This window comes from Populus nigra, chromosome 11, assembly GCF_951802175.1.
Source record: "Populus nigra chromosome 11, ddPopNigr1.1, whole genome shotgun sequence".
Taxonomy (NCBI): Eukaryota; Viridiplantae; Streptophyta; class Magnoliopsida; order Malpighiales; family Salicaceae; genus Populus; species Populus nigra.
In genome coordinates, this window is record NC_084862.1 from 7,352,301 (window position 1) to 7,365,733 (window position 13,433).

A 13,433-nucleotide genomic window follows, 5' to 3' on the forward strand; every position below is an offset into this window, starting at 1 on the left:
TCCAGCAATATAAATGGCTTATTGGATCACAATATAATCCAATAGAGTTGGCTAAATCTGATTGGGTTGCAATAAGAAAACCTCCACCTTGTGCCATTGATTCTTGGGGCTTAGGTAAGTCTATTTTGCTCTATTTTTACATGGTTGCTTACTTATATCGTGCATAATTTTTTTGTTGGGCATGCCTATTGTAATCTTGTCAAGTAGTTGGAACTCTGTCTTTCATTGGGACAATATTGATAGTTTGTATAAGAAAACTAATTGAATGATTTTCTTTTATTAAATCTGATATTGAGTTTATTTTGAATGGAAATTATGAGACCAAAATGAAACCTAGAGGTGGGAATTTATTTGTTCAACTCCAAAACTATTATAAAAATAAATTTATTTAGTATTTGTTCAACTAAATTTTTTTTTTATCCATTCATTCTGTATAAAATACTAACCGAACATAATCTAAATAGTATATTTTTGTCACTAGTTAGAAAATATAAATGACAATATAAGTGTGTGGGAATTCCGCACACACTCATATTGTCACACTAAACAACCTATATAATTAAACACTCAATAAGAAAAAGTAGAAGAAAAACAGTTATCTATTTTTTAGCTTCATATATGTTTGAGCTGGACAAATAATTAAAGTTTATTCATGTGGTACATATTTTATTTTAAAGGATTGTTTAAGTACTAGTAGTTAAAGAAGTATGCTTATTTCAAAAAATGCTTATTGGTGTTGTCATGTTAATTAGATTAACATGGATGATCGATCGTGGATGTATCGTCGTCTTATGGATGGTCGCCTTCGTCCTGAATACATTACTGGTGTTAGAAGATTTATCAATTTTGCATTTTCAATTGATAAAAATATATCTGGGGGAAAAATTAGATGTCCTTGTGTGAGGTGCAAAAATCAAAAGTTTTTAAAGGAAGATGATGTTTGTAAACATCTATTGACAAAAGGTTTTTTACCTTGTTATGAAAATTGGACTGTACATGGGGAGCCTTATGTCGCAGAACCAATATTGGCTGGACCTTCATCGATTATAATGAGTCATGATGTGAATGATGTTTGTCTAGAGAATCCATATAGGAATCTGGTTATGGATGCAATGGGGGTTGGTAATGCATTCTATAATGATAATGTGTCTAGTCCTATGGTAGCAGGGGAAATTCCAAATCCGGAGGCAACTAAATTTTTTAAGCTTTTGAAAGCCGCGGAGGAGCCGTTGTGGGATGGGTGTACCAAGCAATCCAAATTATCTGCTTGTGTACAATTGCTTAATATGAAGTCAACTTTAAATTTGACTCAGAATGCCTTCAATAATTTTATTGACTTTACAAAAAGTTGCATGCCTAATGATGAAAATTTGGTTTCAAATTTTTATGATGCCAAGAAATTTATGCGGCCACTTGGACTTGGTTATGAGAAATATGATGTGTGTCCTAATTACTGTATGCTGTACTATGGGGTAGATGCAATGAAAATAAATTGTGATTTTTGTGGAAGTTCACGATACAAACCTAGAAATCCAACTAGTAAAGGTTCCAATAAGGCGGAGAAGCAACTCCGATACTTTCCTCTAACACCAAGGCTTCAGAGACTATTCATGTCTCCATATCATGCCAAAGATATGACATGGCATCATTTTCATAAGTCTGATAATGGGGTTATGGTGCACCCATCTGATGGGGAGGCATGGAAGGAGTTTAATCGTGTCCACTTAAGCTTTGCATCAGATCCGAGAAATATTCGGTTAGGGTTGTGCACTGATGGGTTTTGTCCATTTGACATGTCTTCAAATACATATTCTTGTTGGCCAGTAATTGTGACTGTTTATAATTTGCCTCCGTGGAAGTGCATGACTAGACCATTCATGTTTTTGACAATGATGATTCCTGGGCCAAAGAATCCGGGTAAAAAGCTTGATGTTTTTCTAAGACCTTTGATTGATGAGTTAAAGAATTTGTGGTTTTTTGGTGTTGAAACATATGATGTATACAGAAAGGAAAATTTTCAATTAAGGGCAGCTTTGATGTGGACCATTAGTGACTTTCCAGCATATGGCATGTTATCGGGGTGGAGTACTCATGGAAATCTGTCTTGTCCTTATTGTATGGAGCATAGCAAGGCTTTTAGATTAAAAAATGGGGGGAAAACTACATTTTTTGATTGTCATCGACGATTCCTACCCATGGACCACCCATATAGATTTCAATATGATAAGTTTTTGAAAGGAGTAATTGAAAGGCTTCCTCCTTTACCTCGTCCATCTGGTTTGGAAATGTTAAATGAAGTGTCCAAGTATACTGAGGGACATAATGGAGGTTCATCATATAATGATAAAATTCCTGGCTTTGGTGTTAAGCACAATTGGGTGAAGAAGAGCATTTTATGGGAGCTTCCATATTGGCATACAAATTTGATTCGTCATAATCTTGATGTCATGCATATTGAGAAAAATGTCTTTGACAACATTTTTTATACAGTAATGGATTGTCCGAATAGAAGCAAGGACAATTTAAAGGCTAGGTTGGATATTCAATTGTATTGTCAGAAGCCAAATTTACATTTGCAACAAGATATGAGTGGTCGGCTTTACAAACCTAAAGGCACTTATTGTCTACACAAGAAACAACAACAAGAAGTTTTGTCATGGATGAAGGAATTATCATTTCCTGATGGTTATGCTTCAAGCATTTCACGATGTGTGAAAGAGGCACAATGTAAGGTTTCAGGGATGAAGAGCCATGATTGTCATGTCTTCATTCAAAGACTTCTTCCAACCGCTTTTCGACCTTACTTACCTAGGCCACTGTGGGAGGCATTAACTGAACTGTCCGTATTTTTCCGAGATATTTGTTCAACAAATTTAAATGCTCAGCACATGGAGTTAATGCAGATGAATATAATTGAAATAATTTGCAAACTTGAAAGGATTTTTCCTCCATCCTTCTTTGACTCCATGGAACACTTGACGATACATCTACCTTATGAGGCAAAAGTTGGTGGACCAGTTCAATATCGATGGATGTATCCATTTGAACGGTATGTTTTCATACTATGTTAATTTTATTCACTTTTTATTTTTTAAAAATAAACTAATTGACAGAAATGATATAGGTATATGTTTTATTTGAAGAAGAAAGTGACCAATAAAGCTAAAGTTGAGGGTTCCATATGTGAAGCATACTTGATTGATGAAATTACCAATTTCGCATCTCATTATTTTGGTGATGACGTGCAAACAATTTGGAATCGAGTTCCACGGAATGATGATGGTGGCCTTAGAAGTGTAGATGGATGTCTCTCTATTTTTTCCTATCCAGGGAAAAAATTATCCAAAAGATTTTATAAAAGGCAGTTGTCACATGCTGAAATGCAAATTGCGCATAACTATGTGATATTCAATTGTCAAGAACTGAAGCCTTATTTAGAGTAAGTATGAAATATTAATTTGTACTAAATTTATAATAATTTATTATTAACTTTAACATTTTAAAATTTTAGGCAATGTCGACAAGAGCTAAAGTCACAACAACCACATGCGAGTGATGGTGAAATTGAAAAATTATGCGAAGTGATCTTTCCAAATTGGTTAAAAAATAATGTAAGTATTTTAGTAAAATTAATTTATATTTTATGTCAATTAGCTACTTTAAAAATATTATTAATCTCTTTTGAATCATTATTTCTTATGGAGTTAACTATTATGCTAGGTGGAATACCAATCTAATGGAATTGAAAATCAGCTCTTTGGACTTGCTATGGGCCCTTCAACTTCAGTGAAATGTTATAATGGCTATTATGTGAATGGTTTTAAATTTCATACTCAACGTTATGGTCGTTTTAAAAAGACAATGAATAGTGGAGTTTGTGTGAAAGGAAGTTGCTATGATGATAATGAATGTGATTATTATGGAATGCTTAAAGAAGTTGTTCGGCTAAAATACTTGGGGAGTAAGTGCAAGTTATTTATGTTTAAATGTAATTGGTATGATACAAAACGAGGGATTAGAGTGCATCCTTCGAATGGTTTGGTTGAAATCAAGCATACATCTCGACTACACGGAAATGATGATTTTGTGTTAGCACAACAATGTCAACAAGTCTACTATACATATCCACCTGGTAATAAATCATCTGAATGGTGGACGGTTATTAAGACAACTGCTAGAAGTCGTTACAATGTTGATATGGGTGAATTTATCGAAGATGCCAACAATGTGAGATCATTTGATGTTGATCAATCAGATGAGATTTCTCAATCATGTCGTGTCCTTCCTACTCAAACACTTGATGATCCAAATATACTTGTTGAACCATCTTATTATGAAGAAATCGGGCAACATGAATTGATTCAACTTGACATGAATTGGGGAAACAAAGATGATGAAGATGAAGATGAAGATGAAGATGAAGAAGCTGATGGTGATGGTGATGGTGATGGTGATGGTGATGGTGATGGTGATGGTGAAGAAGAAGAAGAAGATGATGATGAGGATGATTGTTATGGTGGTGATGGTTAGGAATGATGATAATAATGAGTAGCACAAGTTAATTATATTTTGTAGTATATGTAATGAATTATCTTTATTATATGTATGAATGATTTCATATTATTTGACAATATTTAGGCTGTCAATGTTTTTTTTTTATTATTTTATTCAAGTGTGGGTTATGCATCACATTACATAAATCATTTTCATTCACCTTTGAAACCATTTATAACCTTTCAAGTATCAATCTTTAAATTGTGATTCTGATGTTATATTTTATTTTGTGATTCGTTTTCTTGCTTACAGATGCTGAAGCGTGAAAGAAAGGGTTCTTCCTACTCAATGTTTTGATTTATAGGACCAAACATCAAGGTAAGCATACTCATAAATTTTGATTTCTGCTTAATTAATTATTTAGATTATTATTTTTATTACTGTTTGTGGTAATTGGCTTTTGACAATTTAAACTTCATGGCTGAGTTTTGTCAATGAGATTTAACAGTTTGTTTTCATTCTAGTTATGGCAGTCTTGGGAAAATATCTGTGAATTTTTTGTTCCTGATAATTTAACTATGGGCTAATTTATTGTTATGTTGTATATATTGCCATATTCTAAATGTTAGTTATTTTTTCCGGTTTTTAGCATGCCTCGACGAGGATCCATATTAGATTCTAGGAGTGACAGGTCCACTTCAAGGAGTGACAAGTCCACTTCATCCAAGTCATTTCAAACTACATCAAGGCATAATAACAAAGGATCCACATTTCATCAACCTGTGTATCAGGACGCAAATGAGTATTATATACCTACTTTGGGGAGTACACATCCTCCTCAACATGATTATGGGAGGGTTGATGCATATCAATATTGTGAGGGCTTTCGTTTTCAAGATTTGCTTCAAACTCAAGGAGGTTTCTCTCGAGATAACCAACTTGTTTATGGAGGACATAATTTATATGGGAGTTATAGGAGAGTTGAAGGTAATGATAATGATGTGAACATTAGAAATGAAGATGAGGGAGACGGTAGTAATGAGAGAGGTGTATGTGATGAGAGAGATGTATGTGATGAGGATCAAGATGGTGTTCCATCATATCACGGTTCAACATCTTCTCCATACAATTATGATCAAAGTGTTAAAAGGAAGGGTTTTGACACGTCAATAGATCCAATAACAAGAAAAAAAGAGCTTTGTTTGTATGGAACAACAGAGTAAGTTCAAACTTTCAATAACTAACTTATTAAGGTTATATTTTCAAGTATGAAAAAAATTACTTATTATTGTGTAATTATTTGTTTAATATAAATTTGTTATTATATATTTTCAGGTTCAATAATGCATCGTGTGGTCGTGCAATCGGAGATATTTTGAGGTCCAATTTTAAGGGAGCATGGCACTCTTGGGAAAAAGTAGATCCAATGTGCAGGGATGAACTCTTTAAAGAGTTTAAGGTAAGAACCAACACTAATTGGCATCATATTCTTTTTAATTTTGATCACTTTAATGTAGAATTATGAAAATTATCAACTGAATAGCTATGATTGATTTGTGTTATAATTTGTTCTTATTTCTTGTTTACTCTTTAATATCATTTAATTTCTTTAGTTATTACATCATCTTGCAAATTCTGAACAAGATAACACAATATGATTAATTATTTATATAATTTGAAATTTTGTGCACCCTTTTTACTTGGTATATATATTATTTGGTAGAAAAAATATTCCTTTCCTGAGGAAGATGAGTCGATTGTTCGTAATATTTGGGAAGATAAGGCTAGGATAGCTTTGAATCAACAATTGACCCGAGCTCGCAAGAAAGCCATGTCAAAAGAAAACACTACAAATATTATAGATTGTCTTGATAAGGGTCCTGCCTGGATAAACAATGATGACTGGAATCAAATGATCAAAGATGTTTGGTCCACCCCTGAATTTCAAAGAAGATCTGAATCTGCTAGGAGAAATCGATTAACCAAAACAGATGGCAAAATAAGCACTCATTCTGGAGGAACAGTGTCATTTGCATCATATCGAGCTAACATGGTAAGGATTTTTTTTTAATGCTTAAGATAATAAATTAAAATTTGTATATTTCTCTTCTATAATATTTATTAATCTTGAAAGCAAGAGGAAGCTGGTGGAAAAGAACCTCCATGGGATGATGTCTTTACAGCTTTGCATCAAAGTACTAAGCAATTTGGTAGCTTTGTCGACAACAAGTCTAAAAAAGTGGTTGTATGTATTTTTATTTGATTATTTCTTAATCTAACTTAAGTATTATTCAACATTCAAATTAATTTATTGTTGCATGTATTTTATTTGTAGGAAAATTATAAAATGGAGATGATTTCAAAGTATGGAACTGATCGGGAAAATCATCCTTCATTTGATGGAGCAGCTTGGTGTGTGGCTTCAGGAGGAGTTACAAAGGGTAGGGTATATGGTGCACCTCGTATGCCAAAATCAAAAGTTAGTACAAGCTCTTCGTCACATTCTTACTCGGTGGAGTCATCATATCCCAGTTCATCGTATCGAGCATTGCAAAAGGAGATAAAGGATAAAGAAGAGGAGATAAAGAAAAAAGATGATTTTATTCTTGAAATGAAACGGCAGATGGATTCCATGAAAGAATATCTTGTGAACAATCTTGGATACCATGGTGGGACATCAAATATTGATCAAGGTATGCCACCACCTTTGACTCCATCAATACCGCCACCTATGGCTCCTCAGATAATGACACCTATGGGTCCTGCATTTCAACCAATTTTTCGACCTACACCTCGACCTTTATATCCTGCTCAATCTTCTGTTGATCCACAATATCATGGTTCATCTTCGCAACCTGCACCATGATTGTATCTTTTGTTGTTTTTTTTATTGTATTTGAACTTAATTGTATTAATGCAAGTTTAACTAAATTTTTATAATATGAATATTATTTTTATTTTGTTTTTTATTAATGATATAATTATTTTTAATATTAATTAATTTATGTTGGTTATATTTTTAAATTATCCATAAATAAATAAATTAAAAGTGATTTTAATAAATAAATAAAAATTAATTTAATAAAAAAACAAATGCAATCACCAACGGATTCTCCGTTGGTGATTGCAACTTATGCATGAATCAGCAACGGAGAATCCGTTGCTGATTCACAAAATTAGCAACGGATTTGTCCGTTGCTGATTTGGCAGCAACGGATAATCCGTTGCTAGTTTTGCAACGGATTATCCGTTGCTAAATTTCAGCAACGGATTTTCCGTTGCTGCCAAATCAGCAACGGACAAATCCGTTGCAAAAAAATCAGCAACGACAAATCTGCATCTGATTTTTGCCGTTGCTGATTCCGTTGCTAAATTGTTTTAGCAACGGATGTTAGCTTTATTTGCAACGGAATCGTCCGTTGCTAATTACTCCATTTTTTAGTAGTGAAAATGGTTGAGCTACCGTGGAGAAGGATGCTCATTGTCATTCCATATACCTCCAGTCTTCCAAGGCTTAGTTGTTTGGGTTGTCTGTCCACTTCAGAAGTCTGTTCACTATTATAACAAAAACACTCACATTATTACTATAAGAAATAAAAGCAACGGTATTCAATTGTTTGAATATAAACAAAGAGCAGCAACTGGGGGATTGATAAGATACATAAGTATAAGTGAAATGGCAATGGAAGATTACTGTGGAGATGACGAATTGGAACTATACATATATTCAGAGCCAAGAGGAGATGCAGTGCGCATCATTAAAGAATGTGGGGTTCATGTGATCGCAAAGAAGTCAGATTCATTTGAAGAGTCAGAAGTGGGAAGAAATATAGTGATGTCTTCACCACCGCCATATCATTTGCTTCCTCATCCACATTGTGGTTCAATTACAGCGTCGACACCAAAGCAATGGAGTGACTATTTATTTGCGAAGCTGCAAAAACATGACCTCAATTTAATGCTTCATGGTAAGAACAAATATTTCATTTTTAATTTATGAGATTAAATATTATCTTTAATGATTTTATTATTATTAACTAATATAAAAAATTAAATATCATCTTTAATAATATTTGTTATTAAATATTTAGAGTCTGATTGGTTTTATTTTTTATTCCTTGATTTTATGATAATAATTTTATTATTCAATTTAAAAAATAAATATTATATTTAATAATTAAATCGAATCTCACTTATAAAATCTCACTTATAAATCATTATTTTATTGGTAGCAACTTATGAGTCTTTTAAGCCAAAAGAATAGTAGGAAAAGCAAAAATTAGCAAGGAATATTTAAAGTTTGTTTGATTTTATTGTTGATTCTTTGATTTCTTGAAAAAAAATTTAAATTCTTGAAAACAAAAATGGAAAACTTACTTGTTTTGATTTTTTTATATTTTTAAAAATGAAAAGCAAACAATCACTTTAGTTTATTTGGAAAAACATAACCTCAATTTAACGCTTTATGGTAAGAACAAATATTTCTTTTAATTATTTTTATTTTATTCTATTTAATTTAAGAGATTAAATATTATTATTATTATTATATAATTTAGAGTCTAATTGGTTTTCTTTTCTATTTCTTGATTTTATGATAATGTTTTTCTTATTTAATTTAAAAAGTAAATATTATCTTTAATAATTAGATCTATCGAATATCACTTAATTATATCATTATTTATTTGGTAGCAACTTATGAGTCTTTTAAGTCAAAAGAATAGTAGCTAGGAAGAGCTAAAATTAGCAAGGAATATTTAGAGTATGTTTAATTTTATTTTTTATTCTTTGATTTCTTGATAAAAAATTTAAATTCTTGAAAACAAAAATTGAAAACTTATATGTTTTGATTTTTATTTTTATTTAAAAAAAACGAAAAGCCAAACATCACTAACATAATTTGTTAAAAATTCACTTTAGTTCACTTAGAAAATATTTAAAACTGATTATTATTATTATTTTTACATGAAAAACAAAAATTGAAAAATGTTTTTATATTTTATTTCAAATTCTATATTTTAAAATAAAAATGAAAATGATGTGATATAACACTTTTTATTATAAAGTAAGTTTCTTAATTAAAAGTGAAGCGGATTTGTTTGTACTAACAAAATGCATATACAATCATGCATGTTTAACTTTCTTCCCAAGCTTGGAAGTTCTATTTAATGCTCTTTGAAATCTTTTTCCATCCAATTTGAAGTTGGACAATCTAGTTTAGGAGTGGAGCTAGGATTATTTGTTAGGAAGGCCAAAAAAACATAATATTTTTTAAAATTTATTGTACATGAGTTGTAAAAATAAAATAAAAACTACATGATTTAGTTTTATTTAAAGAACATATTACAAAACATATAATGATCTTTATATAAGGTAAGAGGTTTAGAGCAATATCAAAATAAGTCAAAGTGATGAAGTTAATTTCATCTTCATAATGTATCCATCACTTTAATTTTAGTAGTCTTTGTACCTATCAAAATACAAACATAGAAAGTATATAAGAAACATTAGCTAAAGTGAAGCATTATTTATGTTTACTAAACTTTAAAATAAAATAAAAAATAATAAAGAATGATTGTTACATATTGATTTTAATTGTGCTCTTCGTTCTTTCATAGAATAGAAATCATCGATTATCATATCAATTGTGAATCTTTCAGCAATTTCTTTTTTTATATAGACAATCAAATAATTTGCAAGAAATCATCCTCCATCCGATTGTGAAGTCTTGTCTTAACAATCTTCATCGCTAAAAAAGCTCGTTTAGTAGTTGTTGTCAAAACAGGAAGAGTCAAGATAAGCCGAATCAACTTGTCAATGAGTGGATAAACTGTTGATTTTTCTGTTTCAACCAATCTTTGATATAAATCAGCAATCGATGACACATTATTCCCCATGACTATTTATAATAAATTTTTATTTCCCCCAGATTCATTCAAGAACCCTAGCTTTCTAAATTTTAGAAATTCAATCAATTAAGGACTTTAAGCCATTAAAATCAGAACAAAAGTCTTTAGAATGCCTTACCAAGCAACTAATTAAACTCTAAACACTACCCTATTGTCGGAGTCTTATGGCAAAGCTCACAAATCGAAGAAGAAACTTGGTAAAGAGAATCAGAAATGAGGTGAAATTTTCCTAACTTGTTTATAGATTCAGGTACATCACTCAAATTTCAAGGATAAAATTTCTTATAAGGAGGGGAGAATGTAAACCCCGGTTGAAAATTAGGCAGAAAAGCAATCTAAGTGCTTGTAGAATAGATTTATCAGAAGTACTGAATAAGCATTAGAACAAATCAAGTATGAAATAAATAAATAAATACAGAAAAGTGAATAAAATATTACTAGTAGTGAGTTACCTGGAAATAAAATTATCAATATGTAACTAAATGAAATTCGAATTCACTCAGGTAAAAAGTTTATATAGACAAATGCCAGGATCCAGGAATTTTATCTCGGGAACAAGAAATTTATTGTTTGGGACATAGAGGGAATTTGGTAAATAGTTCATATATATATATATAGGGGAAACTATTATTTATACGTGAGAGAGATAAAATGGTAAAGGAAATATAAAATCTTAAGAGAAGATCTTAAGGGAACATTAACAAAGCTTATTGAGCATTAATTGGGAGGAAGAAAAAATCAAGTGAAGGTGAATAGAAAAGGAGAGGAGAAGTTCGACCAAGATTAAAGAAGAAGAGAAGTTGAAAGCTTGAATTGGGTAGTGTTTAGAGTTTAATTACTTGTTTGGTAAGGCATTCTAAAGACTTTTGATCTGATTTTAATGGTTTAAAGTCCTTAATTGATTGAATTTTTGAAATTTAAAAAGTTAGGGTTCTTGAATGAATTTGGGGGAAATAAAAATTTATTGTATATAGTCATGGGGAATAATGTGAAAGTTAGAGTAATAGTGGTCAGCTAATGATGAGAGTCTTTCAATCTTGTTTTATGCTACCTTGTTAATGCTTTATACTCCATGATGTGAATCAATGAATGAATAATGTAGACAGTAGAACTATTTTTCTAAATATCTCTTTACAACTTAAATTTCATAGAGCACTTGTGTTGATTTTTGAGATTGTGTGAAGTATTACTGCCATGAAAATCGATAAATGAATGGATGTCTGATGAGGAATATAATTGATTTCTGGTCCTTATTAGATTTTGTATGTAATGGAGTTATGAGTCGTTAATAATTCTTGAGAGATGTTAAATTGGTGGCTAAAATCCATGAATTCAACATGACTGTTACAAAAGATGAGATATGAAAGACAGTAACAGATCAAACAATAACGGTTTAGGTCTAAGACAGTAACAAATCAAACAGTAATCATTCAGGTTTAAGACAGTAATAGTTCAAACAGTAATGGTTCGGACTTAGATAGTAACAATTGGACTTTCACATGAATACTATATATATATAAACTTAGTCATGCAGACACTTGCACGTTGATATACTAACTCTGAAAATATACATGGTATGTGTTTGTATGTTATGATGAGGAAATGAACATGCATAAAAATTAATATATGTGTAATGAATGGATATGGATTCTCTATAACATTCGGCTTGAAGGGATAATGACTAAAGACTTCCTTGTGATTCAGGAGGAGCGACCAGGATTGGATCTTCTGTTAGAGGAGGTCACGAGACAAGCGGAGCAGGTGCGTGATTTTCCCTCCTCTTTGCACTTATGTAATTTAAAGTTTTTCTGGTGAATGCAATTATAATAATGCCATGTTCAATGTAAATAAGTCTAGCATATTTACAAGATTAGCTTTGGCTAATGGCATCCGTGATAGGATTACTAGGAGATGAATTACAAGATTAGCTTCGGCTAACGGCATCCGTGATAGGATTACAGGGAAATGAATTACAAGATTATCTTTGGCTAATGATGTCCGTGTTGAGACACCCGGGAACAATCGATCAGACTCGATTTGTAAAGGGTATCCGTGTTTGAATGACCTAGGGGAAATTGATAAATATAATTGCCTAAAAATATCCAGGTTGGACTATGCAAAGTCACCTGGTTCATACAAGTAAATAAGAGTATTCAAATTAAGGAAATGCAAATGAGTTTTAATTGGGTTTAAATGTTTTACAAGCAAATTTTAAGTTGATTGTTAGAATTCCTATGGATTCGATAGAAAAATTTATACTTCATTCGTATATATTACATGATCATAAATATTTCTTTTTATCAACATAATGGTATGCTTACTAGGTTGTTTGTATAACAGGCCCATCAAATGTCCAAGGAGATCATTAGTTTTAGGACTCCACTTTATTAAGCTTATGTAAATATTTAACTTAAGCATAATGGTATTAGCGCGTTTATGCAATATGCTTTTGTGTAAACCTTGATATATATAAAAGTCATAGCTCAGCATGTAGTATATTAGTTATCCTGTAATTAACCCTTTTGAAATCTTTAAGAATACTTATTATGTTTTAAATTCTCTCTTTACATGTTAGTATCCCTTTTTCTTTTAAATTTTATAATATGATTTGTGGGCTATAAGTATGAGGTGTTGAATGTTGATGATTGAAATAAGGTGCGGAATTATAGGACCTTGTGATGATGGCTTGATTGGGTAAATTGATAAAAGTCGATAACTTGGGATGTCCTAAATGCAAAGGAAACTCTGCTGAAATTTTGGTAGAATTCATTATAAAAAAAAAATACCCTTAAATTAAGAGCATATGTTGGGAACTTTTAGCGTTGATAAAATCATACAGTTGGGACTGTTACATAATGTGATATACTTATGAATTTAGGAGAATTCACGGGGGGAGTACAGCAACAACAAGGAAGCGCGCAAATTAAGCATCGGTGGCAGGTAGTTGTTCCACGCCTATACTCTCCTTAATTGATAATAAACTTTGTATTCAAATTTATGCTAGAGTCAATACTTGTGAATATGGCTAAAGAA

The 13,433-nt window shown here is 31.4% G+C and overlaps 2 protein-coding genes across 2 annotated transcripts; both read left to right on the forward strand.

Moving 5' to 3' along the window:
• Positions 1–758: 758 nt before the first annotated feature.
• On the forward strand, positions 759–4,851 carry LOC133668697 (uncharacterized). The gene is made up of 4 exons (XM_062088647.1): positions 759–3,049; positions 3,125–3,296; positions 3,721–4,317; positions 4,807–4,851. Exons 1-4 carry the CDS (start codon positions 759–761, stop codon positions 4,849–4,851), a joined length of 3,105 nt encoding a protein of 1,034 aa, XP_061944631.1.
• On the forward strand, positions 4,242–7,400 carry LOC133706257 (uncharacterized). The gene is made up of 6 exons (XM_062131751.1): positions 4,242–4,872; positions 5,144–5,713; positions 5,830–5,953; positions 6,218–6,547; positions 6,629–6,739; positions 6,830–7,400. Exons 2-6 carry the CDS (start codon positions 5,145–5,147, stop codon positions 7,358–7,360), a joined length of 1,665 nt encoding a protein of 554 aa, XP_061987735.1. The 5' UTR covers positions 4,242–4,872; position 5,144; the 3' UTR covers positions 7,361–7,400.
• The last annotated feature ends 6,033 nt before the right edge of the window (positions 7,401–13,433 follow it).